Source organism: Vidua chalybeata, chromosome 7 (assembly GCF_026979565.1).
Source record: "Vidua chalybeata isolate OUT-0048 chromosome 7, bVidCha1 merged haplotype, whole genome shotgun sequence".
NCBI classification, from domain to species: domain Eukaryota; kingdom Metazoa; phylum Chordata; class Aves; order Passeriformes; family Viduidae; genus Vidua; species Vidua chalybeata.
Genome location: NC_071536.1, coordinates 26815019 through 26841299, shown reverse-complemented (window position 1 = coordinate 26841299; position 26281 = coordinate 26815019). Strand labels below are relative to the sequence as shown.

Sequence of the window (26281 nt, the reverse complement as noted above, 5' to 3'; positions counted from 1 at the left end):
GAGAAACCCTAAAAACAAAACAAACAAACCAACCAATCTCAAACCCCACCAGGAAAAAAAAAAAAAAAAAAAGCCTGCAATAAAGTTCTTAGAAAATCCTAGACTTTGATAAAGAAACGCCAAGAATCAGAGTTTCACTTTTATTTAAACACCCACAGTCTTTGGCTGTGAAAGCCTTTGAAAAAAACCCAGCTTAGAACTCTGAAGACGGCTGGATAACTTTTTGGGAATACAGGAAACTACGTTTAAGGAAAAAAAACAGCGATCGCGCAGATCACCTACTGTTCTCTGCAATCTTTCAGTGATACAAACGCCACCGCGCGCTTCTCCGAGACGGTGAACCTCCAAAGCTGGGAGGCAACTCAGCACTACATACCACCGGCTCCTTTGCTGGCTCACGCGCTCCACCTCTCCCATCGAAAACAAGCGATAAGCGACCCTTCCCGCCTCAGAGCCGCGCTCCCAGCTTTCCGTGCACGAATGCCTCTGGCAGGAGCGGCGAGCGCCCCTCGGGCACGGCGCTTCTCGTCGCACACCCGGAGCTGTGCGGGGACTCAGCCCCGAGCCCGAGGGGCGACCGCAGACGAGTCCCGGCCCCGCCGACCGCCTTGCCCGGCCGCCTTCCCCGCCCGCTCCGACCCCCGCCCGCGGCGCCCCTGCGCTTATATAACGCCCCGGCCCCACGGCTCCGCTCCGGCCCCACCTGCCGGGCTCACCTGCGGGGCGGCGGGAGCGTCCCCGCGGCGGCTCCTCCAGGCCCCGGGGGCGGGCGGGGGGCGGTGAGGGAGCCCCGGGAGGGGCCGGGCCGCCGGACATGGCGGAGCGACGTGGGAGGCCCTTAAACGGGCAGCGACGCGCCGGCCATTTCCTCCCCCCGCTCTCACTCACCTGGCGGCTCCCCTGGCCGCGCTCTCCTGCTCGGTGGCGGGGCGGAGAAGAAGGCGGAGGGCGGCGGGAAGGGAAGGCGGCAGCCAGACGGGAGAAGGAAAGCTCTGCTGCCCGCCGTGCCGGGAGCCCATCGCCCCTTTAACGGGGCGGGGCCTGGTGGAGAAGGGGTGCCCCCCCTCCCGTGCCAGGTGGTTTCGCCCGGCTGAGGGGCCGCCGCGGGGGGTAGGGGGGGCGCGGCGCCGACCACGTGCTCCCCGGGGGGGCGGCAGCGCGGAGCCTGGAGCGGCCCGAGGGGCCGCGGCGGGGAGCGGGGGCGATGGGGCGGCCCCGGGGATGGCGCACCCCTGGGGATTGAGCCTTCGGGACGCGTCTCAGGCTATTTCCCAAAAGTTCTGGAGTTTTTGCTAATGTGGCGTGGAGGTTTCCCCTCGGTGGTTTGGCCAGGAATGTGACCAGCCCTCGGCTGCCCAGCGGTGACTGGAACCTTTAGGCAAATGCGCATTTGAACCATAAAATTTGTAAGAAAATCTTATCTTGAAACAGTGCCTGAAAGAGCAGCGGTAGCAGTGTATTAATTTAAGCAGAGCCGTCTACAAACGAGCACTGTTAATATTTATACACTGAAATAAGGCTGCGACTACAAAATGCAGTTTGCATTTTAAAGTTGAAATGCAGACGCGCAGCCTGTGCCGGTGCCCCGCGCTTCCATCGCTTTTCTCACGTGTCACTCCAGCCCCGCTCCTCGGCAGCAATTACAGAGGGGTGCACTTTACTGTGCTTTTTTTATTACATAAATATTTGTGTCCAAGTCAGTATTTGAGGAAAAGCAATATTAAACTTTCCGTGCGTAATGCCAGCTAAAAGTGACAAAGCTCGGAGTAAAGGAGCTCCCGACACCCTCAAAATCCCGGGATAACTGGGAATCCAGCCTGGGAAAGCAGATACTTAGGCTAAAGATAACACAACGTTCACGCTCCGCTCTGAATCGCGGGCTGACACCCGGTCAGTCCCTGCCAGGCAGTGGAACTGGCAAAATGAAACCCACATTAATACCTCAGCTCCACTGCCTGAATATACATCGAGTTCCCTTGTTTACTGAAATAGGGGGAAAATTAAAAAGGCTGACACGTAATTGCCCACTATTTGCTGATGAAGTAACAGGTTGACAACCACTCTCCTGCCGCTGGGAGGAGCAGGGCGAGCTTTGAGGAAAGGTGAGATTCACATTCATGTACCCTGTTTATTTATTCAGTAAGGTGAATTACAAAATGGGGGGAAATTTAGATATTTACTTTTTATCAGCGGAACAGGGACTTTGCTTGCTCTCAGTAGCCTGTCATGAAATACCTGTAGGAGCTTGCAATAAAGTTCCCAAAGAAACCATACAAAATCTTACTATATTTAATGTGGAAAAATAATTTATCTTGAGGATTTGCAGATATCTGATGAATTCTCAGATCAACTAACCAAAGGCTTGCATGTCAAAGATGGTTAGTTTGTAGTGGAGATCTGCTTAGTAAATGGGAGTCTCCTGGCTATTAAGTCTACACCGATTCACATTCTCCTATAACAATGAATTGTGGGTAATTTCCTGATACTTGGACGCTGTCCCTAAATGTTCTAACCATCTTCAACTATTCCTTAAATTGAGCTTCTTTCCACTCAGTCATTCACAAGCTCCCATGTTGGCACAAAGATTATGTTCTTCCTGTAGCTACAGTGACAAAAAAGCTTAGTTGCTCATTTTTGCAATTTCTACTTCACACCAGCCTCTTGCTACTCTTCCTGTAATTGCAGTCTACTCCTTCCTCGCTGTTTGCTACTCAGATACAGTCCAAGTATGTACAGTACACATTCAACTGTGTAACTCGTCACTTGTCTTATATCCAGTCTTCCTATTCCAGTTTAAACAAATCTATTGAAAAGCCTCTTCTTACATCTGTTTATCTCCTTAAAGTGCTTTCCCACTAGTTTATATTTTTGTACTTCAAATCCAAACACCCTGTCCTCACTTTAAAGTCCTGTATTTTTCAGTGGAATTAAGACATATGGGGGGCTCAGACACTCATCCCTCCTGAGAATTTTGTCTTGCCTCCTAAGCCCTTTCATTATCGCTACCCGCTTTTGTTTTCAACATCCCGTCACTTTTTGGCAGCAAATACTTCATCACAAGCTTCCATTTGGAATTTTTGTTCTTCACATGAGTGTTCATCATACCCCTAGCTTTTTGATCAGATTGTCACTTCTGAATACCATCTCCAATACATTCACTGTATAAAAGGTAATTTAGAAGTTATTATTCCATTAGAGTAAATCTTGCAGTATTTATATATTTTCAGGCAAAAACTTGGGCTGATGCTTTAACCAAGCAACTTAATTCCTGATAATTTGCAACCTCTTCTAATGCACAATCCATAGGGGTGTATTTATGTCATACAATGTCAAGAAGGAAAATACAAGGTGAACATTATCTGGCACCAGACACATATAAATGTGGCACAGCAAAACCATGTGTACAGTAGCAAGAAAATCGGAAAAAAAAATTAAACTTTAAATTACTAAAGCACATCTTTATTTTGCAATTAAACAATTAAGATCCACAAGTAAACTATATATATATTTTCAAGTCTGTACCTAGACAACTATTTGTCAACTGAAATTAAATATATCCACAAAATATGCATAACAGCATTTTTTCACATAATAGAATGAAATTTTACTTAAGACTAAAACAAGACTTGTTAAATGTTAATTAGCATATTTATCCTGGGAACTGCTGGTTTTCAGTAGAAGTTAGTGTATAATTTTAATGGCAAGAATTTTATCAAAATGAGGACAAATACATAAGGCCCTTTAAAGCATACAGTAGCTGCAGTGACAAAAGCTGAATTTATTTTCACATTGTCCAGTGTTGACCAATTTCAAGTTTCCATCGTTTTCCATCAACCGCCCTGGCTGCTCAGCCAAGATGGTGCATTTAGGTTGTTGGTTTGGTTTTTTCCCTCCCCCTCATGTGCTTTTAAACAAATTTATAAGCAGAAATCTACTTATGGGAAGAGCCTTTGCATCCCCCCAGTATTAATAAAGATACACAAGAGTTAGTCTAAACAATGCAAGAGCTGCTCAACTCTGAGATGATTTACTCCACACTTGCAGTCCATCATTCAGCAGTATGAAACTGAGATGAAATTTGACAACTGAAATCCACAGCTGGAAATGCAAATTAATTACCAGAAGTAACTGGCAAAAATATTGCCACCATCTGATTGTTAATAACAATCTAAATGATATTCTTCCCTTTGTATTTACATGTTGTATAGCACCTGTTACAGAAAAAACCCCAAACTCTTACACAAACAGCCCTGCCAAATTGACTGGTTAAAATGGGATCACTGGTAAATGAAGCAAACCAAATGGAAAACAAATCTGGATACACTGGATAAGATAAAACCTTCACTCTCTTACCTTAATTTTCCTGTAAGATTATTATGGGTTGTTACTGTGGTGCCCCAATGTACTGAGATAATTGCACTGGATCATTTATAGTCTAGTCCTTGTGGATATATTCTAGTTAAAGAACAAAACAGCTTAACGTAAACTGTTTAACCCTTTCACTCATTTCTCAGGCCCCTGGCCTAGGTGCAAAAGAGTGACAACTTCCTTAAACTTTGTTGTGCATTATCTTTAGTTATCAAAATTCAAATAAGTTAAGTAAAAAAAAAAAAAAAAAAAAAAGAATACTGATTTCCAGGTAATTGATCTAATGTTAAAAATAATGCTTAGCAGAAACATTTACAGTAAACATAGCTAATTTGCAGCTAGCTGAGAGAGATCACATAAATTTACAAGTACCATGTAAGTTTCTATTTGAACCTTATTTTTCCTTTTTTGTTTTTTTCCCCAAATGCAGGCTTCATATTCATATTAAGACAGGAAAATTGAGATGATAGAATTATCTTATTAATATCTATTTTCTGAAAATCCCTCAGAAACACATGAACAATCAACAAGAAATGGTTGGAACAACAGAAAGCATTTGTACCAGGGTGTAATCCAAATAATCTCTGTACAGAAACCCATTAAGCATCTCTCTCCAAACCCAATTTATTTTGTCCAATAGTTCAGTCAGTAGTAAGCATGAGATAAAGTGCTACTATTCAAACATCAAAAGACTTTGAAAAAAATTATCCTTTAAAACGTGTAAGCTTGCTAAATATGAAATACCACAACCAACAAGCTGCCAGCCAGTCTGTGAACCACCGTTCTTGCTACAGCAGACTATAATCAGATATTTTAGTGGCTTTTTAAAAATGAGGCTACTAATCAAATTGTCTGAATTTTAAAATTGAATATTTCAGCTTTTTTTAAAAGAAAGTCATTAATCTCTCCTTTTTACCATTGAGATCTCAATGAGCAAACATGCCAAAGCCAATAGCCAGAACTTACAGCTTATGCACCAGATCAAAACCTGTAGCAGGAGAAGGCCTGTGAAAAGGGGCTTCCCACACCTGTGGGAATAACAAGCATAGAGGTAAAATTCAGTGAAAAGGAACTGGCCTTCTTTGCAGACTTCTAAACAAATGAGTGACTAAGTGCAGTGGGATAACAGAGACCAGACAGAACAGTTACACTGAAACAAACCATTTCCTCCTTCTAACAGCTTCCCAATCACCACTAATCATAAATCTCTGCATATTCATGCAAGATCCACAGGTAATCAATGAGTATGTTTTTACCAGATCTTAATACTGGATCCTAGCACTAGAAGTAGCAATGGAAAAGAACTTTTTCAGTCTCAAGACGAAAGATGGGTGCACTAAAATTGGCAAATACACCCAACCCAGCCAACTGGGGACCTGAAACGTGAGCTACAAAAAGACCACAACTGATATTAGAGGACACCATTCTTCAACTTGGTGGAAGTCCAAATATGCAAAATATTCATCTGGACCGTAACCAAATCACTCCTTTTATCCTCAGGGCTGAGGGGCTTGCTGATTCCTTGCTTGTGGCTCTACAATCAAAACAACAGCATATGTACTGGACAACCTCCTTTTGCTTGGAAATTGGTGGATCTGTAGAGCTTTTCATGCTCATGCTGATTCCCTGAGCCACCAAACATCACCCACACACCTGCACACACACTGCATAAGCATAAAAATATCACATAATTCAGCTCCACAGCATACCTGGAGCTCCAACATCTCCATGCCAGACCTTCCCTTCATCCCATTTCCCTGGGCAGTGCAACTGCAGCACATCTGCTGCATTTTGGCCCTTCCACAGGTACCATGAAGCTTTTTGGAAGGTCTCCACAGAAAGTTGCCAGCTACACAAGTTCCATAACAACCTCCTCATGTTCCTTAATGTCCCAACTGCTTTCTCACCCTTTCTTCACTAGATGGTGTGCCAGACTGTAATCAGATATTCTAGAAGTGTTATTGCTTTATCTATATGGCATATAAGCTTTTGAGATTTAACAGAGAAATGTGGAAGAAATGTCAGCTAGCATTAAATCTAGTGAGAAAAAAACCCAGGTGTTCTCTTTTTCATAACTGGGAGAGAATAGATAAAAATAAAATGCATAAAAGCAGTATTTTACTGTGTAATACCTACAAGTGATTGAAAATACCAATGCTTCCAAATTCAGGATAAATGAAATTTTCAGCCTTGAATTACCTGGGATTTCTAATACAGTATTTCTCAAGTGGACTGGCTGACAGTCTATGGGTGGTTTATTGAACAATACCTGTATCTTATTTCATATTTAGCAAAACCAAAAAATGCTCCCAAAAAACACTCAACGCCCCCACTACAGCCCTATGTCTTCCTACTAAAAAAACCCCTTCAAATCCATTTTAAACAAGAGATGGTTTTCAATCTGAACCTAAAAGTAAAAACAAAAATCTTAACATTTTACATTGGCACAAAATTGTCATAGTATTGCTCTTATTTACAATGAAAACTACTTTTTTTTTTTTTTCTCTTTAACTGGATTTGTATCATGGAAGTGTTAGAAACATACTCTTTCCCACACCCACCCAACATTTTTCCTAATCAAATGGTATGAAAATAATTAGTCATAAAATCCAACAGTCATAACACCAATCACATATAGGTCTATAAGTCATTATGTCTGAAAGATACATTCATGTTTTGTACAGCATGAAACATACAAAAACTTCTTTAAAAAACTCTTAAGGATGATACAGATCTTCATAACCCAAAGTAAAATATTAAGCAGTTTTGCTTTTTTTGGCCATATAAAAATATTTTAAAGGCCATTTATACCACAACAGGTAGAAAAATTTAAATGACTGATTTATGGTGCAGAAAGGCTTCAGTGCTATTCTCTTTCCCAAGCAGTTTTTGGTTACCTTCATCCTGGCTTTGGAGAAGCCAAAAGCCACTGAGTTGCTGATGGCCAATTAATTAAGAATAGTTACTTTGTTTCAATTTTTTTTCCCAGTGCAGATAGTTAATAAACTACAAGTCAGTGCAGAGGAAAATGCTGAAGAGACCTATTATTCTTGTCTGTGTCTTTAATCAAAACAGTGATGACAGATGACCAATACCTTTCCCACACTAAATTGTGGTATAAATGGGACTTTTGAACTCGAACTGCTATGGCAATTTTACATAAGAATATTTAAATATGTGACATACCAATGCTATATAATGCTGCTATAACCTCCATTTCTGATTTTCCTCAAAATAACAGGGCAAATGCTATTTTTGTTTACAACTTAACTATGAACAAAATTTCTTTCAGTATAATGGATGAATTATTTTGCTTTTTGGATGTTAAGTGATGAGTTCAATATAACTTTTTAACTAGCCAGCAACTCAGCTAATAACCTTATCATATGGAAGTTAAAGCATCATAAAAAAGAATTTTTATTTGTTGCAAATGGCTTAAAATATAACTGAGATTAAAGCTACCATATTACTCTTTTTCAGTTCAGTTCAGATCCAGAGATTCTTGTAAAATTTATTTTTCACTGAAGGATAACATTGACTTAAGCATCAAATCTAGAAATATAAGTAACAGGGCCACAGCCCTCCTAATATTATTTTGTTTTCTAAAAATATTTAAAACTCTATCTTCCATTTGGCATTGTAGTTCTTGTTCATTACTAAGTCATAAGCCAGGATTTCATGTTTCCTGAATCCCTTTTCATTTAATAGTTCATAGCTGATCTGTTTCAAATGTCCATAAAACAAAGTATATTATACAATATAATTCTTCAATAGTTAAAAATTATTTAGCGTAGAACTTTGCATTTTAATTCTATGCTATATATATAGCTTACAACAAAATTTAATGGATAAACATCTTCAGGAAACCAATACAATAAATTAGAACTTTTAAATAGAGGGCACAAAGTTATGCTGTCACAGGGCAGTCAAATAAGTGACTGGTTTTTTTCTTACAGTATATTACACTGGGTACCTTGCTTCTGACTTGGTTTCTCCTATACTAGAAAAATATTAAAAAATGGGGACACTTATGCATCTTTCAAATGAGTTCAGATACTGTATCAGACAGACATTTCTTACAAATCTTCTACCTACTTAAATAAGCAACCCATACCAACTAGAACAATTTTGCACAAGCATAACAGAAGGCGACTGGGGTCATTATGAAATTAAAATTACGTTCTGGGATAACTTCATAGTGTTCTCCTCCCTTCTCTCCTCCAAACAAATAAAAGAAAACACAGACCTGTACGAACATGGCTTGAAATCAACTATGAGGACTTAACAAGTTAGTTAGAAGGTAATGGAATTAAATCACATCTGATTGTAAGTTCAACTTAATTATCAGTGCTATTAAAGAGTTATGTCTAATCGAGTAAAACAGCTATTCTCAATAAAAGGATAAAACCAGGTATCAGCTTCTAATGACCTACCAGCATTTCGTAGTAAGATACTAGTAAGTTCCTAGTTGGAAGAGTGAAGGAATGTGTCAGATTTTTGATATAATTACAGCACAGCAGCATAAAATGCTCATTCATTAAGTTGGCAGAGGTGCTTTTGCTACAGAGAGTAGCACACAGGTACTTGTATAACAAAAGAGGGAATGGTATTTCCATGACCCCTTGTGGTAACATATTCCAAGCACCAAGGGCCATTTAAAAAATCTGAATCCATTAAGATAAATATGACAGGACAACACCACCCCCATGGAATCATGAGTGCCTTTCACTGGATGTACGCTGTAAGTCTGAAGGCACTTAAGGGGTTAAGACATAATGCATGCACTAGTTCCCATCACATACTCTGAAGTCACACAAATCAGAATACACCAGTGTATGACACACAAGCTGTGCCAAAGAAATGCTGTTTATTTATATGTTGGTTTTTTAAAGTTTTTATTGTTATTATTTTGTACAAGATGCTGGTAAGTGGGCATTATGCAGCTACTGCTGGGTTAACAGACACCAGCTCTCCTCTAACAACCAGCTGGTCTCTACTAAGGGTGTAGGACAAAGTGTGCTGCATCAGTAGGCAGTGTGTATCTATCTAGTATTGGCAATATTGCTAATGTTGTAAAAAACAAAACTGTGAGAGTCTGTACATAGTAAATAAACCTAGCACTGGAAAAAGACCATGGCTTAGTGTATTTTTTCATTTGTTTTTCATTTTAAGAGACATGGGTGTAAAACAGAGTGAAATAATTCCAAGCCTTGTTTGTAGCAATTCAACCAGAAGCGCAGTATATGGCACTACAATGAAATATCGTAGATTACCCTGAACACAATTAGTTCTTTCAGTTTATGGTTTCGGAGCAAATCACGAAAATAAAGTCTTCAAACAGATGAAGGTTAGAAGAGTTTCAGAGACTGATTTTGTTTCAACGTAAAGTGCAACAGTGCTGAAGTTTTCAAAGTCCTTTGTCAATTCTTTGCTGTACTTCACTATCATTTCCTGCAAGCAGTATTATGGCACAAAGAATGTCGCCAGTTCATTATAGAGGACAGGACTCCTCAATTGATATCATAGGGTTTTTGCTCTTTACTTATGCAGTGATGCTTGTAAAGGTTTAATAAATCCTTCTTCATACACCTTCAAAATAGCTTCACATACAAATCTGTACTGACTCTGAAAAGGAAAGTAGATTCAGTAAATTGAAAAGAAATGTAATTGAAAAATGTCATTTGGAAACAGAAAAGGCCTCTAAGATTTCCCCACCCCATTTTCTTGACAGACCAAGAACTGTGTTTCAAAGTTAGTTTAGGAAACGGAAACATAATACAAAAGGAACTTTGGATGAGAGCATTTTGTTTCTCAACAGAAGAATAGGATGAATGGCACTTTGAAATATATACCGAAAGTCATACCCAAATCCCCAGTATTATTATTACAACATCACCTATTTAGTAATTTTCTGCTCTTTATTTCCTTGCTGAAATTTCACTGACCTGAGGTTTCCATGCCCTTGGATTTAGAAGCCATAGTTTCAAAGCACTTTTTCATACTTACATTAACTCAGGCATGTTAGTGGCACCTCCCTGTCAGAATCTGATTTAAAAGAAATGTTTCATGTTTTAAAAACCCAGACCTCCTGTTTCTTATCATTATATAATGTCTAACTGTTCAAGGCACCTGCGTACACAGAGGTGACTAACAGTTTGTTTTATTCAAATAGCAGTTTAAAAACCTGACAGTAATCAAATTACAATATAATGAAAACAAACAAATAAATGCAAAGCTCCACAACTCACACTGCATCCTGTACAATGTGTTTATGCTGGTTAGACCTCCAGCACACCTGCACTGTCAGTGTTGTGGAACAGCCATCTCTATGCAGCAGTTAGTGATGTCAGATCTTAAGAGATTAACATATGACCATATCTAGCACTAGAGCCATTATTTGCTGTCCTGTCCCGTGTATCTGAAACATTTCATTTCTCTCACTGGTGTAAAATCCGCGTTTGTCCCCAGCGCGCCCCGAGGGCGGCGGAGCTGGCCGTGCACAGCGCCCCCCCGCGGACAGCGAGCGAACCCCTCGGCACACACGAACCCAGCTCCTTCGGCAGAGGAGGAACGGGAACGGCTGATGGTCACGAGACCTTAAAAGAACCACCCAGCTCCTTTATTAGACCTTCTCCCTCTGATGCACTAAACACCTGCTTTGCACTGAATCTTGAAATTTTGTTTTCTAAGAAAAATGAGGAGACCAGATTATATTGAGCACATACTGTGAAAAAATGCAGTTAGAACCCTCACCACTGCAACTCCTACCTTTACTAATAACACTTTCTCCCCCTCTACATATGTTAGACAGCTATCCATCCTGAAGAACTGTCACAAACAGCAAGAGCTATCCTTTGCTATTTTTCATGTAGCATTATCTTTCTTATCCTTCCTGTGCTACCTGAATACAACAACTTTTTAGTGAAACATGAGTACTGGAACATTAATTCAGCAGCACTGAATCACTGATGAGCTAGAAATGGAGACACATACTTTTTGTCAGCCTTAATACTCTCTGAAGAACAAAAAATTTTATTCAAATTTTATTAGAGGAACAGCAGCAGGGACATGAAAATTACTGCAGTAACTACCTTCAAGTAATTGTGATTGGATCTAGTACCTTTTCTCTTTCAAGATGCTTTCTCTCTAAATGCTGTGTACTGTGAGTAAAACTACACCCATTACTCATGAGTCCTCTTTCAAAAAAAAAAAACAAAAAAAACAAAACAAAACAAAAAAAAAAAAAAAAAAAAAAAAACCAAAACAACAAAAAAAAAAAAACCTGGAACTATCCAAAGTTTGGAACAACCAAAAATCCAAGTTTTTTTTTTTTTTTTTTTTTTTCTTTCTGAAAGACAACAAAACTCAACCTTTTCACCCTTTTTAGGTACTTTCTGAAAATGCAAAAACAAACTGCTCTTAGAGATAAGCAATACCTGACTGATATAAAAACAAGTAAATCTAAATCTGTTCTAAAACTCTTACAAGTCTGAAATATAATACATGAATTATCTCACAAAACCCAAACATTACAGGTGCACAAAAAATTCTGGTATCTTAAAGTATATCAAATACCAGGAAAGCCCCAAAAAATCCTTTATTAAGTTACTATTCTTAGACTAAGTGTACTTAGGATTGTTTTGATGCATCTCACATGAGATTTAATTCAACTTATTTTTACAAATATTATTTCTTTGATAATTTCCCTTTCAGTCATTAACAGAGCATAATTGAGGCTTGTTTCCATTACAACTAAGGCAACATAAAAGCACTGAACTTCATCACTGAAGTTTTTTCTTGCATGTCTTGGTTCTTTCTGTGTTTATCTTTTATACTACTCCCGTTCTTAACACCTGGAATTAGGCTCCTGCTTTCTTCTCGGAGTGATTTTTACACTGCTGAAACTTGACCCTTTTTGTCATTATTCGCCAGATATCCCTGAAACAGCTGATGCTTTTTTTCCAAGTTTTTTCTGTACAAATGTAAATAATTGCTCCTTTCCAATAGCCTTAAGAATTTATTTTTGCCTGGAGCCAAGGCTACAGCTAGACTGGGTAAAGGTAATCTCAACAATATGATCAACAAGTACATTAAAAATCCATCCAATATGACTGGATCATAGGAAATTATTGTTCTGCAACCTAGAACAGCAGGGATGATACTCACAGGTGTTTGGATCATCATGGCTCTTTGATCTCTCATGGTTCTTACAATATCTAGAGGATAAACAGGCTGATTGCACTCAATGAGACACATCGCTGTCTCCATCGTGATCAGAACCCCTGTGCGTCCAATCCCAGCACTGGAACAGCAACAAAAACACAAAGTGGAAAATGAAATCAAGTTTCTGGAGTTCACACTCGAAGACCTTCCTTCTCCTGGATTCTCAGGGTTGATCATTATGGCTCCCATACTGCTGGGACAGGGATTGGACTGGTTGTGTCTGTCTGGAAGCAGCCTCTGTCCTGCCTGAATAGAGCAAAACCCATCAGTACAGAACTGCCACTCCTTGGAAGAGGAACTGCCTCACCCAGCCATTCCCCTGAGCAGAACTGACAGAGATGTTTGTTAAGACCCTATTACAAACCACACTAACATCTAGAGGATAACAAAACATGAGTGTATGCTGGACACATTGCGTCAGTTTGACCATTGCTGAAATGTAACTTTGAAAGTTACTTGTTCTGATTTTAAAGAGTTACTTCAAATTAAGTCTGGCTAAACGACTATTTAGTTCTTTGTCCAGGAGGTGGCATTAAAGCTATTCTATATTTCAGTGATATCATAAGAATTTTAAGCCAAGATGTACATGTGCTGGTTATATAAAATGATTCAGTAGTATTTATATTTCTAGAATTTATACATATAGAACTTAAATGCAGAATGCTTTATCAAATCCAAGCACAAACAAACAGGAACTGTCAAAGAACCTAATGACTCATTTTACAATTTCAAAAGATTCAGAGGGCAACCACAATGGAAAATGTGATAGTTTCCCTATGACAAACATAAGGTAGGATAGGACTCTTCAGCTTAGAAAAAGAATTCACTGCGTGATGGAGTAGAATACTGAGACAGGGCATGAAAATCATGAAGGGCATGGACAGGATGGGTGGTTCCCATCTCACCTAGAACAGGAATTAGAAACTGTTCAACGAAACTAGTACGACCTTGTAAAGATAAAAATAACCACATGATAAAACATCAGAATCTAGTGGTTTATGCAGCTCAATATAACAAAAACCTTTCTAACTCCTTAAGGTCTTGGTTGCTTTAAATCTCTTGTGGGTTTGGACCATTTTATTTTTAAATTATTATTATTGTACAAAATAAAATAATTTTCTATTAGCTACGTGTGTTCTTCACACTAAAGCTGGTGACTTAGTCCTGAAAACAAATTTTGTTGCACTAATGCCCCGTCCTATTACACTGAAGAGATGTTAAAAATAGAGTGAATGCACCATATGGAGGAACACCTGGGCTCCTTCTGCTTGACTCCCTGCTGGAATTTGGTTATACTTCCCAACAGCCACCAAGTTGGGCCAATTAAGTAAATTATGTTCAACTGTGATAATCCATCTCTTTTCTTCTGTGAAACATAAATTTTTCATAAAGCTTCAATTACACATTGAAATTATCAGTTTGGAGCTGAACTGGTGCCTCCTTGAGATGAATGAAACTGTTCCTACTCTCCAATGCTGTTCCAGTGTTTCTGCACTGTTTATCTCATAGAGGGTATATTTGACTGCCATTTTCACCATCTTTTCACAACCATATTAACCAAAAATATATCAATAATGGAAGCTGAGAAGCAGTATCAGTTAAGACACTGGCATTCTGGTACTACTTTCCCTAAGTCAATAAGATTCACCCTGACCTGCATAAAACAGAACTTGAGAGCAGAACTAATGACATACAATTTCTGATACACAAGGTGTATTTTTCTTTTTCTTTCATCTCCTTCAATAAATATCTAGTTTACTTGTAGGCTTTAAGTTTATTTTATCCCTTACACTTCTCAGCTTCTCTCTGAAAAGAATGTTATATTGCCTGACTCAGGAACACTGACTCTCTGGGGAGTATTCAGAATTGAGAGGTCAAATATTATTCACAGAACTGTTCCCCAAGAACTGTGATAGCACATGTTCATTTGAAAACAACTGGTATTATTCTAGTTTGCTAATCAGGTATTTTAAAATTATTAAGATCTTGAAATTCACTACAGGAATGGAGATGCTATTACAAAGTATTGCACAAGGAAAAGAAAGATAACATTTCATGTGTATGTAAAGATCTAAACAACAGTTATTTTAACTCACAACAAAGGTAAATTGTTGAGAAAAATGTCTCATCTTAATGTAAGTATCAAAATACCACATATCCTAAGACTGCAGACTCGAGAGAAAATGTCTTTTAATTGATCTTTTAACAAACCACCTGCATTTTCCACTATGGACCATTTACACAGCTATTCTATTTGTAGAATAGGGACCTATTCCTTATGGTTATCTTTTGCCATTTCCCTTAATTATTATGTAGATTGTTACCACAAGCATTTAAATTGCAAACAAAACAAAACATACCAGCAAAATGCCTGAACAGAACAGCACATGTTGCTATTCAAAATCTTGCTTATTGAAATGTGATTACCACATTAAATATTTATTTTATTTCAAGGTTGAGTTTTCCTGTCATCCCCAAAGCAGATAATATTAAATATTTATTTCAAGAACAAAGCACAGAACAGCTATTTGATGATAAAAAGTTCACTTTGGTGATGTAATAAAATTGGAAAGAAATTTGATACCTGCAGTGAACAACAACAGGTTCTTCTCTTCCAGCCCTCTTCTTTCGCACAAGACACACGAAATCGAGGAAGTCGCTGGAATCATCAGGAACCCCATGATCAGGCCATGCTATGTACTGGATTTGGGTTAGGTGGCGGCTTTCCTCTTTCTAATAAGACACATAAAATTCAATCAAGGGTAATTCAAGTCCCATTTTAAAAAAGCACCAAAAATAGTAATAAAAAAAGTCAATAGTACATTCATAGCAGCTTGTACCCATAATCAAAGTAGCTTCAGGCAACTAGCACTACTTTCTTAGTGTTAACCATCGGTCATCCTGGATTTTACAATTGCTTTTTCTTTTTTTTTTTTTTTTTTGCTTAAAAGTGAAAAAAAGGGAATTCACAAATGCTTACATCTTCAACAGGTGAAAAAAATTACAGAGCACAGTTCAAGGATACCAGCAATCTAATTGAACACTAGATGTACAAGAGGTGGTCATATTCTTAGCAAACCAAATTTAACAGAACGAGATAACATCTTACAAGATCAAATGACAGAAGTGGGGTAGGGAGGGGAGATCAGACATAAAAGGTTTCCTTCAGACCTTTTGTGAACAGCAGCAGTGTTTTGGCTTGATATGACCCTCCTACACCTACAAGGCACAAAGACTGTGTTTTCCGCTCCCTCCTGGCCCTTGCTCTGGTATCTCAAATATAATCAATCGGCCTCTGGTTAGGGGAGGGGACAGCCCGGGCAACCAGACTCGAATTTCAAAAGAGGAGCTACTGCACTTTAAATAGCCTTTAGGCACTGAATCATTTACAGAGATTCCACGGCTAATAGCAGATGAGCAATTGTCTCAAGAGGACACAGGGCAGGAATTTTAACTGCAAATTGACTAAAAGGCAGCTCTATAAAACTGGCTTCTTAACCGGTAACTCAAGCAGTGAGAAATAACTGTGAACTAAATCCCAGATACTAATTTACAAACATTTCTGACATTGAAATGCTGGCTGGGGAGGCTCTGAAAACTACACATGCCCTGAAAATCATGCAATGTATTTTCAAAAAGGTCCTTCTTTACATGTAGTCACCACTCCAGATTCATCTTTCAGCAGGATTTATCTTCCTTCTTCTTGCACATATTGTTCAAGATGGAATTATTAAGAACTATTTGCCTCTACAAAGACTCTTCATCATCAGTGTGATGATGAAACAGCTCTAATGTCTCATGTTCTGAAAACATCAAGGGAATAACAAGTTTCTCAACTTCTTTTATTACTCTTTTCCTTTGAGAAGGTTATGAAAGTCACCAATAAAAACTTCTGGATAAATAATATATCCTTCATGTGATCCAATTAATATGATTATGAAAAATGAATCTTTGTGATATTTTTGCTTATGAAAAGTTTGTTACCATTCTATTGACAGAATTTCTCCTAAGAAAGTACATGACAATGAGTAGATTTCTAGAGGGTTCTAGAAATAAACAGTGCCATTTACATGGATGTGCCACCAAGTTAAAAAGAAAATCTACGTATGTTCTAGGTAGTTTCCAAGGATTCTGCAGATTAATACATGAAAATATATTAAGATTTTTACCTCCAGATTAGTCAATGTCATTTCTCGAAAGACATAAGCAGGATTTCCTTCTTCTGAATGGCAGGTAATCTGAAAATTCCCATACGATGAGCTTCCTGATGGCTCTGGCCAGTACTGATGGCATTTAACCTAAGGTCAACACATTTTTAAAGATGCCTATGTTTAAATTGAGAGTATAATTTTCATTTTCTCTAGCTTTTATACCTTTATTTGTTACAAATTATTTTGATCATTTTGTAATCACTAATTACTTACCAAATAGACTTTGTTACCTAATTACTGTTTATAAAATAAGGTATCACAGAGATTTCCTGGTTTTGTTTCCAAGAGGACACATGCACCAGCTCTTGCAGTTAGTTTAACTGAAGATGGATGCCTTTAACTCCCATTACAATTTTTTAAAGACTTTATCTATAAATAATCCGTCTTAACGCTTGACTGACAAAGATGCTGCTTTATAAATATTTCTGACCTCCAAAAGCCTAATCTGATCTTCTCAAAGTACATTTCTATGGGAAAAGAACAAACCGAAAAAAGGGAAATATGCAACAAAAAAGTTGCTAAGCTAATGCAGAAAATAGGGGGATGAAGATGGTAGACTTCAAGGACTCCCAAACAAGTCCTCAAATGTGAATGAAAACTTCAAACACTATGATTTTCTGATATATGGTTTGAATGCCTAATTACAGAGGTCATTTCAGCTCAAGTGTACTTTTGCATTTCCAACCCACCTGGCGAATCTTTAAGAGCAGCCAGATTTGCAGACTTCCTGCTCCACTGAGACATCCCGGCATGCAGTGGGATAGTGATGTCAGAAGCCTCATGATCAGCTTTAGAGCAGGGAGTCTGCCTATGGGTATAAGACAGATAAGTCCTTTTATTTCAGTATTAAGCAGCTCTCCAAAGAACTCCACAAATATCATTATTGAAGGGGTGGGGGAACCTCAGAGAACTGCTATTGCAAGTCTGTTCTTAGCAGATCTGCAAAGAAAACTCAAAGTAAAAGGGCACTTGCACTGAAATTCCCTCTAATAATGTTTATTTGGGAGCAGGCAGCATCATGCAAACATTGAATCACTGAAAAATGGTTTCAAACCACTGCAACTTCCCTTCAATTATTTTAATTCTATTTTGAGACCTGACCTCAGAGCAAGTATATAGTTGTTAAAAAGTCAGAATATATACAGACAGTAGAACTACAGTCCAAGTTGATCAGAACAGCCACAACCCACTATAAATCCATCTTCAAAAGAAATCCTGATACGGAGGAATTCCACTACACTATTAGTGCAGACAGTAATTTCTGTCCACACACTTAAGCAGCCAGTGTGCTACTGTGAATGCTCCAGACTAAACCAAGTAATTCTGGAATTACACTGTGTGTATGACCACACTTGATTGTTTTGCCTATCTCCAAAGGATAGAACTACATGAAATCAAAAGCTACTAAGGAGAAACTACAGCTTAAACCAAAACCAAACAAGCCACAAAATACACCTGAGGCCTTTTACAGCACCATACACAATTATTTTTACTAATTTTAACTCTAATTACTCTATTACTAGTATTCTATTTTAACACATTTTATATACAAATGAAAGGGCAATGATTATTTCACATGATTAAGCAAATCTTTATAACAGAATAAAATTTTATGGAAAATTTGAGACTTCATGTTTTAAGAAAATCCTTGATAAGACAGACATCCCAGACAGGCATGGGATATTAACACTACAAAGCTGTGTTGGGCTGCTTTAAAAATTAATCTCACTACATATCAAAGAAGTACTCTGTGAAAACTGATGCAACTTCTTGGAGTTCCTTCATTTGAAGTTTAGAGAAAAAAAAGTTCTATGAAGCTAAATTCTAGATGCTTTTTACTTTACAATAAAGAATCAAACAAAGCCAACTAAAAGTATCAAATACTTTTATAGTATTTGATATTTTATATATATAGGAAATAGACAAAGAGTTTAGTGCATTTCAGGACTGAACAAAGTTTAACTATTAGCTGGATTAACAACACCAGAGCATTTAAAATCTAAGACTCATCATTGCAAAAGAACTAGGAATGCACTGCTCTTATGAAAAACAGCTACAGCTGTTCTGGTTGGAAGGGACCTTTAAAGACCATCCAGTCCAGCCCCCTGCAATGCGCAGGGACATCTCCAACTAGATTGAGTTGCTGTGAGCGGCATCCAACATGACCTTCAATGTTTCCAGAGATGGACATTCACCACCTCTCTGGGCAACTTGTACCAGTATTTCACCACCCGCGTAGTAAAAATTTCTTCTTTACAGCTACTCTACCTAGATTTTTCTAGTTTAAAATCACTTCCTCCTATCCCCTTGACATATTATATTCCATTACAATATATTCCTCTAATCTTATAAAAGCTAATCACTAACAGTTGTTTAGAAGATTATGGAAGTAGTATTTAAGGAAATGTTTTACTTACTCTGCCCCGTTCTACTTGGGTTGTTAACATCACAACCATAGAAGAGCCTTGCTCCCAAGTCATCTGCCAAAAATCAGGACAAGTGTTCGGTAACGGACCTTGGCAAGCAATGTACTGGTTTATTATTGTGGAAGAAGGGATTTCCATCTAAGAGAAGACAAAATCATTATTTCACTTCCTACAGCAAATGAAAGTCAGGCATCAGACAGTTACAGTTTAGCAACTAATTTTTAAAAAAGCATCCATGACATTAATTCTATTTCTTAAAGTCTAGCAAATATGAATTGGCACAGATAAAAATTCTTTAAGTGTTTCACGTGCAAAATTACTACAAAGATTCAAATACACTTTACATATGAACTGACAGTCATGTAGTTGCCATAATGAAGATTAATGAGTAAAAAAAGAAATGACAGAGCAATTGGAAAATAATTCAGGTGCAAATATTTCTTGCTCTGTGGGTTTTTGACACCAGCTTTTAAAACACAGATCTCAGAATTTAATATCTGGTTTTTTTTTCGTTAAAGTAGCTGTAATTTATTTTTTGTTACTAACAAAGAAAAAAAACAAGATGCAAAAGAAACTGATGCCGAATTAAACTTTACTGTTGTTGAACACAACTGTTGGAAAAGTAATCAGAAAAGAAGAATTAATTGCTCTGGAGAGGGCTGGCTTTCGATTGCATTTTTTCACATTAAATGCAGGGCTAGACTTTAACATACATGAAAAGATGTGCCAAAAACATTAGGAAGCAAATATATCTACAGGAAATTTCAAATCACCTGACTAGAGGCTTAGTAGCCATTCTAGCCTGAACTAGATTTATATAAAAAAAAGATTTTTTTAAACCAATTTTTTAATTGAAAAACTGTAGAATTACTTAATGTCAGAAGCACTTCTGAAAAGTACTACTCACATTTATATAATTTGCATTGATGTAATCTTCATTACTTTTTAAAATAACCCGTGTAGCATCATCTGAAAAAAAATTTAGAGAGATGTTACTTATTTAGTAACCACAGTAAAATACTTTCAGAGCACATATAGATATAGCAATACTTACAAGGCGAAATGTCTCTGTATCTATTTTTGGAAATGTTTTGAGGTAATCTGGCACAAGACATTGTCATTCCAGGCTTTTTCCTATACAATTGCTAAAAGACAAAGCTGATGGTCAGAACATAATGGATGCAATAGTATCATTATTATATTATTTGCCTAAATAGTATTTGTTCTAAAAAGAGGTGCTTTTTAGAACATAAACTATGGAGCAACAGTAGCTTCAACAAACATGAAAATACTTTTAAAAATAAAGCACTATAAATTTAGTTATGCTAAATCACTGAAAATGACCAAGATGTAGCCAAAATTTGTTTAAAGACAAAGTGAACATTAAATTTCAAGCTTCCACTAAAACATTGATCCAGAGAAAAAGTGATATTGCATAGTGGTAAGTGAATTCACTGCTATTGACATCCCACTTGGTATTTGGGGCAAGCAGATTATGTTGTGTATAGGCATCTACCTATATTGAACTTCTTTCAGTTAGAATTGTTGGTTTTTTTTTCCCCAGACATCCTCTTGTAGTTCAATAACTGTAGAGCAAATCCTGGTTACCTTGCACTTTTCCTGCACAAAATTGCCTTTGAGAAGTTCCTGCCCTTTCATGCCTTAGTCATGCATTGCCACAACCTTTGTGCTACAAAAAATATCAGTGAAATGATCCAGGTTCAAAAAAAGCAGTTTAAAAAACTTTTACACATTGAACCTGCTAGGGAGAATAAAACTTATATTAAAGCAGAATTTTAAATAACTTAGAAAAAAATCTGCTCTTTCTAAATATAAAAGGAAATTTTACCCAAGTTCTTAAAGAATAGTATATAAAATATGTTTTATAAATATATGTTGTAAAATATATGCTAGGTCTCCACTTAGTGAGGAATTCATAGAATTTGCAGTGCTATGTTTTACAAACCCACTGTTTCCTGCTTTAAGTCCCTTGATCCCATGCATTTAAGATGGATATTACCAAGGCACAAGTCAATGCTGAAGAAAGACCATGGCTATCAGCAGCTTAATGCCCCACATAAAATGCACTACTGTTCTGAAATATGTCAATAAAGATCAACTATTTATAAAATACACAGTTGTATTAGTCTTTAACATTAGGGCAGTATTTTCCATTGGTTATTTTACCTTCCCTCATTGAGATTGCCCATAGAATATCAACAGCTCAGTGTCATCCAGTTTCTACAGCAACTTAGATATGGAATGAAGGCCTTAGTACAGAACATGTATTTTGGCAGACATTCTTCAGCCTTCATCTTTCTGAAAGTATTTTATTAGCATGTCCCTGATAACTACAAAAAGTGTAAGTAATCAATAAACCTATTTATAAAACTAAAACATAGGATTAGGTATTCTTAATTTGCACATACAATACAGGATTGATTTTTTTCCTTGGTTATTTTTCTTTTGAGAGGGTCAGGCAATTGTTTTGCTAAAGGATGCTGACTGTACTGAAATTTAACTAATCTGCTTTGTTTAAAATAATTGCTATCCCAAAAGACTTGGAACTTGCACCCAGCTCCAGGCAATATGGTACTTACATCAAACTGAGCCAGGACAGTTCCAGTGATAAGCCCCTCTGCTAACTGAATCATGGACTCCCTCAGAGCATCATCATCTTGATGGACACCATCAAGTGGAGATTTCTCAGGGATGTACTGAAAATCAGGCTCACTCTCCAGCTTCTCTTCCACAACATCATAGACAGCTAGAACAAAAAAAGGTATGAATACTCTGAAGATGCTGTTTGACTAAAGTTAGCAGTCATTTATTAAAAATAGCAAAACCACCACATTTCTCCTGTAGAAAAATCCACACTTATTAGCACATTGATTTTAGTCCCCATCAGCAAGGACAGGGAGTCTTTACTGATCATTATAATTCATGATAAAACTATTTTTTCTTTAGTGTAATAGTAATTTTAAGTGAAAACCCATTCACTGACAGCTAAAATTTGATCAAAACTCACATTATACCCTGCCTTGTCTGATATAACTCTCTAATCTCAGATTCTCACATCATGCCTCTGATATCATTACAGCTGCATTTACATTTTACTTACAATTCACTTAGAACTCATTTTAGGCTTCAGTAATTAGGGCAAGATGTGCAGATCACCTGAGAAAATTTCATTTAATACATGGCATTATAAAGCTATCAATGTTCTATGTGTGCTTTGCCTATAAGCTCAGAAATAATATGAATCCTCTGTTACACATAACAGACATATGCTGTTCAAAAGCCTGTTTTTAAATTACTTGACATCACTACAAAGAAGGAAACTGGCAACTCCTCACTTCTACAACTCACATGTTTTTATCCAGAATACAAAGATAATCAATATGCAAGGGGAAAGATAGTTTTAGAATATGTGCAAACAAAGCTCATAATTTTGTCTGAAAAGAAAGTAAGCACACAAAAGCTGCAAGAGAACTTACACACAGAATGACAGGACATGTAAGTTGAGAGTGCAAATTAGTGAATAAGGGAAAATTTTTTATGAGGTGGATGAGGTACTCTGCAAAAGTAATTTCAATTATTCCAATTAAGCACCAATGTTTTTCATTTTGCTTTTTCCTCTCCAACTTCACTGTAGTTAGGAGGTGAAGCAGAATTAAATCCAGTGCCCATCTGCTGGCTATGATCCAACAGTGTATTTTGTGAATACACTGCATAAGCTTTTACTTAGACTGCATTTTAGCACTTCTACGACTCCTCAAGTAGAAATGTTATCAGTGATTTTGGATTGTTTGAAAAATGTATGGAAGGATTTTGTATGTATTGACCTCCAATGTCACCCAAACACTGAGTATTTGGTGACAGGTTCTTTGTTTGTGTTTATTTAAATTTTCCTTAAGAGAATAATAATAACCTTATGAAATACATTCAATATCCATATAGCTTTCTGGACATTTTTATCAATGAGTGAGAACAAAATTTAAATTAGCTCTCTGTTAGAAATATTTGATGTCTGACTTTTTAATTATTTTGCAACACTTAGTTATACACATTTCCTTAGATTATGGGATCAATAGACTGTGCTGTTGCAATTCCTTTTCAGGGAAGGGAGTTATTTATTACCGGTTAAACATTCCATCCCAGGACACAAAATGGAGGTTAGAAAATGAGAGCAGGGTGTGGATTTTTATTTTTAATTATGATGTACAAGCCACTCACCATTGGGTCGAACTAGGAGCACAAGTTCCCCTGAGTGTCTTTCACAGCTAGCTTTAATAAACATTACAACTTGGTCATGGGTATGCTCTGCTATGTCCCTGCCATTAATCAGGACAACCTGGTCCCCTTCATTCAAACGAGGGACACACAAATCAGCCTGCAAGGTTGAGGGAAAAAAACAAAACCAGCTGTAACACAAACCATTACCAATTTCTTACCTTAAAATAACAACTTAAAGTAACTATACTTGGGCTCTGGAATCCTGTAACAGCCCTGTTGCTATGGTTGCTGCACTGTATTCAAATGATAAATCCAAGAGTTACACAATACACAGGCAGTGCCATTTGCAGCTGGGAGGTGACTGGCACTGTAACTTGTGTTTCAGCAGCTGTTACTCTACCCCTCAGCTGATGCAGAAAGCTCCTCTGTTTCAATCACCCTTTGTATAGGCAATTAAAAAGCAGGATGTTTTAACTTTGAAGGGAGAAACATGGCAAAACTGTGTCCAAATCAATTTCACAGGCTTAAATGCTTCAGGTCTGAAATACTACAATAGTAATGGTTAAAAAAAAAAAAAAAATTCATAACTCCCAGAAATCCCAGGGAGAGGAATAAGATAATAGAAATTGTTATTATAACCACAGTCTAAACATCATTGGAGAAAAGAAAGCACACAAGCCATCACCAACTATCTTCTCCCTACAGAGTGAATGTTTAAAGCCAAAACTATTCATGTTATATAATATATATATATATAATAATTAACAAGATACATGAAGAATTATTAACTCCACTCTAACACCTATCAACAGCTGACTCCAGTCAGCTGAATGCCAGGTCAGAATTTCTGGCAATAAATCGACAAATATTGTGCCTAGTTTGAAGACACTCTTATAGTCACTAAACATCAGTAACAACACACAATCAGACCTGATGAATGATTCATAATGTCTGGTTTTAATCTAAATGTTGGCTTTACTCAGCTACATCTGTCGCTGAAGTAAGACATTTGCTATTTTAGTTATTTTAAACACTCTTTCAATATGTAATTTATGTGAAATTACTGAATGTCTATATCTAAAAAAAGCAATAAAGTAAAAGTATTTTTAGGATGGCACAGCTCAAGTACCAGTGCATACTGAGCATCTATAATGCCCTGTAATTTTCAGAAATTAAACTTTGTTTCAGCAGGAAAAAAATACTTTTGAGGTCTGAAGAACTTTAAAAAATATGTTATACAGCCCCATCAAATTCTTACTGCACATAATTTGCTTTGTTCTGATAATGTTATAGCAAAAACTAACTTTCATAGGCAGCTAGGAAATAATTTCCCATTTTCAGTATATCCTTCAAGATACACAGATATTGCTATCAAGTCTGCTTTTTTGATAACTTACAGGTGTTCCTGGAGCTACCCTGGACACTATTACCGGCATCTTCTGATCATATCCACCCTTTAAAAAGAAATTAAATTAATAAGAAATCCTAAATGTCAGAAGATAACCTTAATAAACATAAAAGGAGTAGATGTACTGTTACCTTTACATTGAAGCCAAACCTTCCATTTTCATCTGGTTTCATTCTGATCATAACAAGATTGTCATGGGGGACACCACCATTGGGCTAATAGATAGAAGTTACATTATATTAGTATGTATTTTGTTCACAGATTTTGAGGATATTGTATTTAATAATTCTGCAGTTTCCTTATCAAATAACTGCTCCTGGACACTTGAGAAAATATCAAGCAAGAACACAAACATCTTGGGTTTGCAATTAAAAGGGAAAAATTACACATTTAAGAGTCTTGGACATAACTAAGTTAAAGGCCTGTTCTGTCAAAGCAAGCTCAAAGCAAGAAAGAATATTAGAAAAGACTAACTGGCTTCAAAACTCTAATAAAAACAGCTTACGAAATAGAAATTTCTTAAATTCTTTTTAATTATGACCACAATGAAGAGCTGCAATAAGAATGTAATACATTGAAAAGGAAGATAATGGAAGACGTCCTTTTGTTTCTATTAACTGCAATATGCCAGTAGTAAGCAAGGAAATCCTGGTTCCCTATCCCTTACTCCATTTTCCAGTCTAGTGGAGTATGAGGGGTGACATATGCTCTGCACTGTTTCAACTCTGAAAATTTTAGCTGCTTTCTTCTTGGTTTTATTTGGATGACAACAACACTGTTAAAGGAAATGCCAATAAACGGAGGAATACTAGCTACGTTTTTAATCTGAAAAAAAAACCAACTTAGTGCCATTGAAGTGATTTTTAGCTGGTTCCCATCTATATTTATTTCACAGACTGAACATAAGCTAGTATTTCTATAGTTCCTACAGTGAGAGTGCAAAGTAATAAAGAAATGTGTTTCAAGGAAGTTTTCAATGTTATCAGTTTATAGCAAAGCAGAAGACTCATACTTGGAAAAATAAACAACAAACTCAGAAAAGCCAATATTTTTATATGTTAGAAAGTTCAGAACCTGGAGTTTCACTATGCTAAAGAAGTTGGCTCAACTTGGCTCATTAGCAGTTAACTCAGCTGCAGGTGTCTTCTGTTCTTGGTTAAAACGACACAAAATTGGCCAAATGTATTCATACTAATGAAAAAGTGAAAATTTTGGGAAAGTAATGGCACAAGAAATGTTGATGAAAGGAAAGGGTCTTAGGCAGCCTGATCATATGCCAATCATCTCAGCCTATGCTCACTGGTGTGGGAGGTCAGACAGAATGAATTTCAACCAAGTGCTCACCTGCAGCATTTGGCAGCTTTTGTGCCACTGCATTCCCCAGACAGAAATGCTAATTTCCTGGTTTA

At 37.3% G+C, this 26281-nt stretch overlaps 2 protein-coding genes across 13 annotated transcripts in view; both read right to left on the bottom strand.

The window, feature by feature from the left end:
* Positions 1–1059, bottom strand: part of EPB41L5 (erythrocyte membrane protein band 4.1 like 5) — a 55035-nt gene extending 53976 nt beyond the window's left edge. For 5 of the 9 annotated variants that reach the window (XR_008431828.1, XR_008431829.1, XM_053947707.1 and 2 more), the window contains exon 1: positions 717–818. Coding sequence is in view for 3 of the 9 variants with exons in the window: in XM_053947707.1 (XP_053803682.1) it covers positions 717–816 (100 nt within the window). In the remaining 6 variants the exon portion in view is untranslated. Of the gene's footprint in view, positions 1–376; positions 614–716; positions 819–888 lie in introns of those variants that run through there. The other 4 variants (XM_053947711.1, XM_053947713.1, XM_053947708.1 and 1 more) reach the window with 3 other exon arrangements.
* Positions 1060–3437: 2378 nt separating this feature from the next.
* Positions 3438–26281, bottom strand: part of PTPN4 (protein tyrosine phosphatase non-receptor type 4) — a 108832-nt gene continuing 85988 nt past the window's right edge. For 2 of the 4 annotated variants that reach the window (XM_053947076.1, XM_053947075.1), the window contains 11 exons: positions 25004–25087; positions 24862–24918; positions 23465–23621; positions 21829–21995; positions 20283–20373; positions 20136–20197; positions 19220–19366; positions 16761–16889; positions 15176–15324; positions 12535–12670; positions 3438–9993 (listed from right to left, as the gene is read on the bottom strand). In XM_053947076.1, the coding sequence (XP_053803051.1) occupies positions 9907–9993; positions 12535–12670; positions 15176–15324; positions 16761–16889; positions 19220–19366; positions 20136–20197; positions 20283–20373; positions 21829–21995; positions 23465–23621; positions 24862–24918; positions 25004–25087 (1266 nt within the window). In that variant the 3' untranslated portion in view covers positions 3438–9906. Of the gene's footprint in view, positions 9994–10374; positions 10414–12534; positions 12671–15175; positions 15325–16760; positions 16890–17491; positions 17611–19219; positions 19367–20135; positions 20198–20282; positions 20374–21828; positions 21996–23464; positions 23622–24861; positions 24919–25003; positions 25088–26281 lie in introns of those variants that run through there. The other 2 variants (XM_053947077.1, XR_008431739.1) reach the window with 2 other exon arrangements.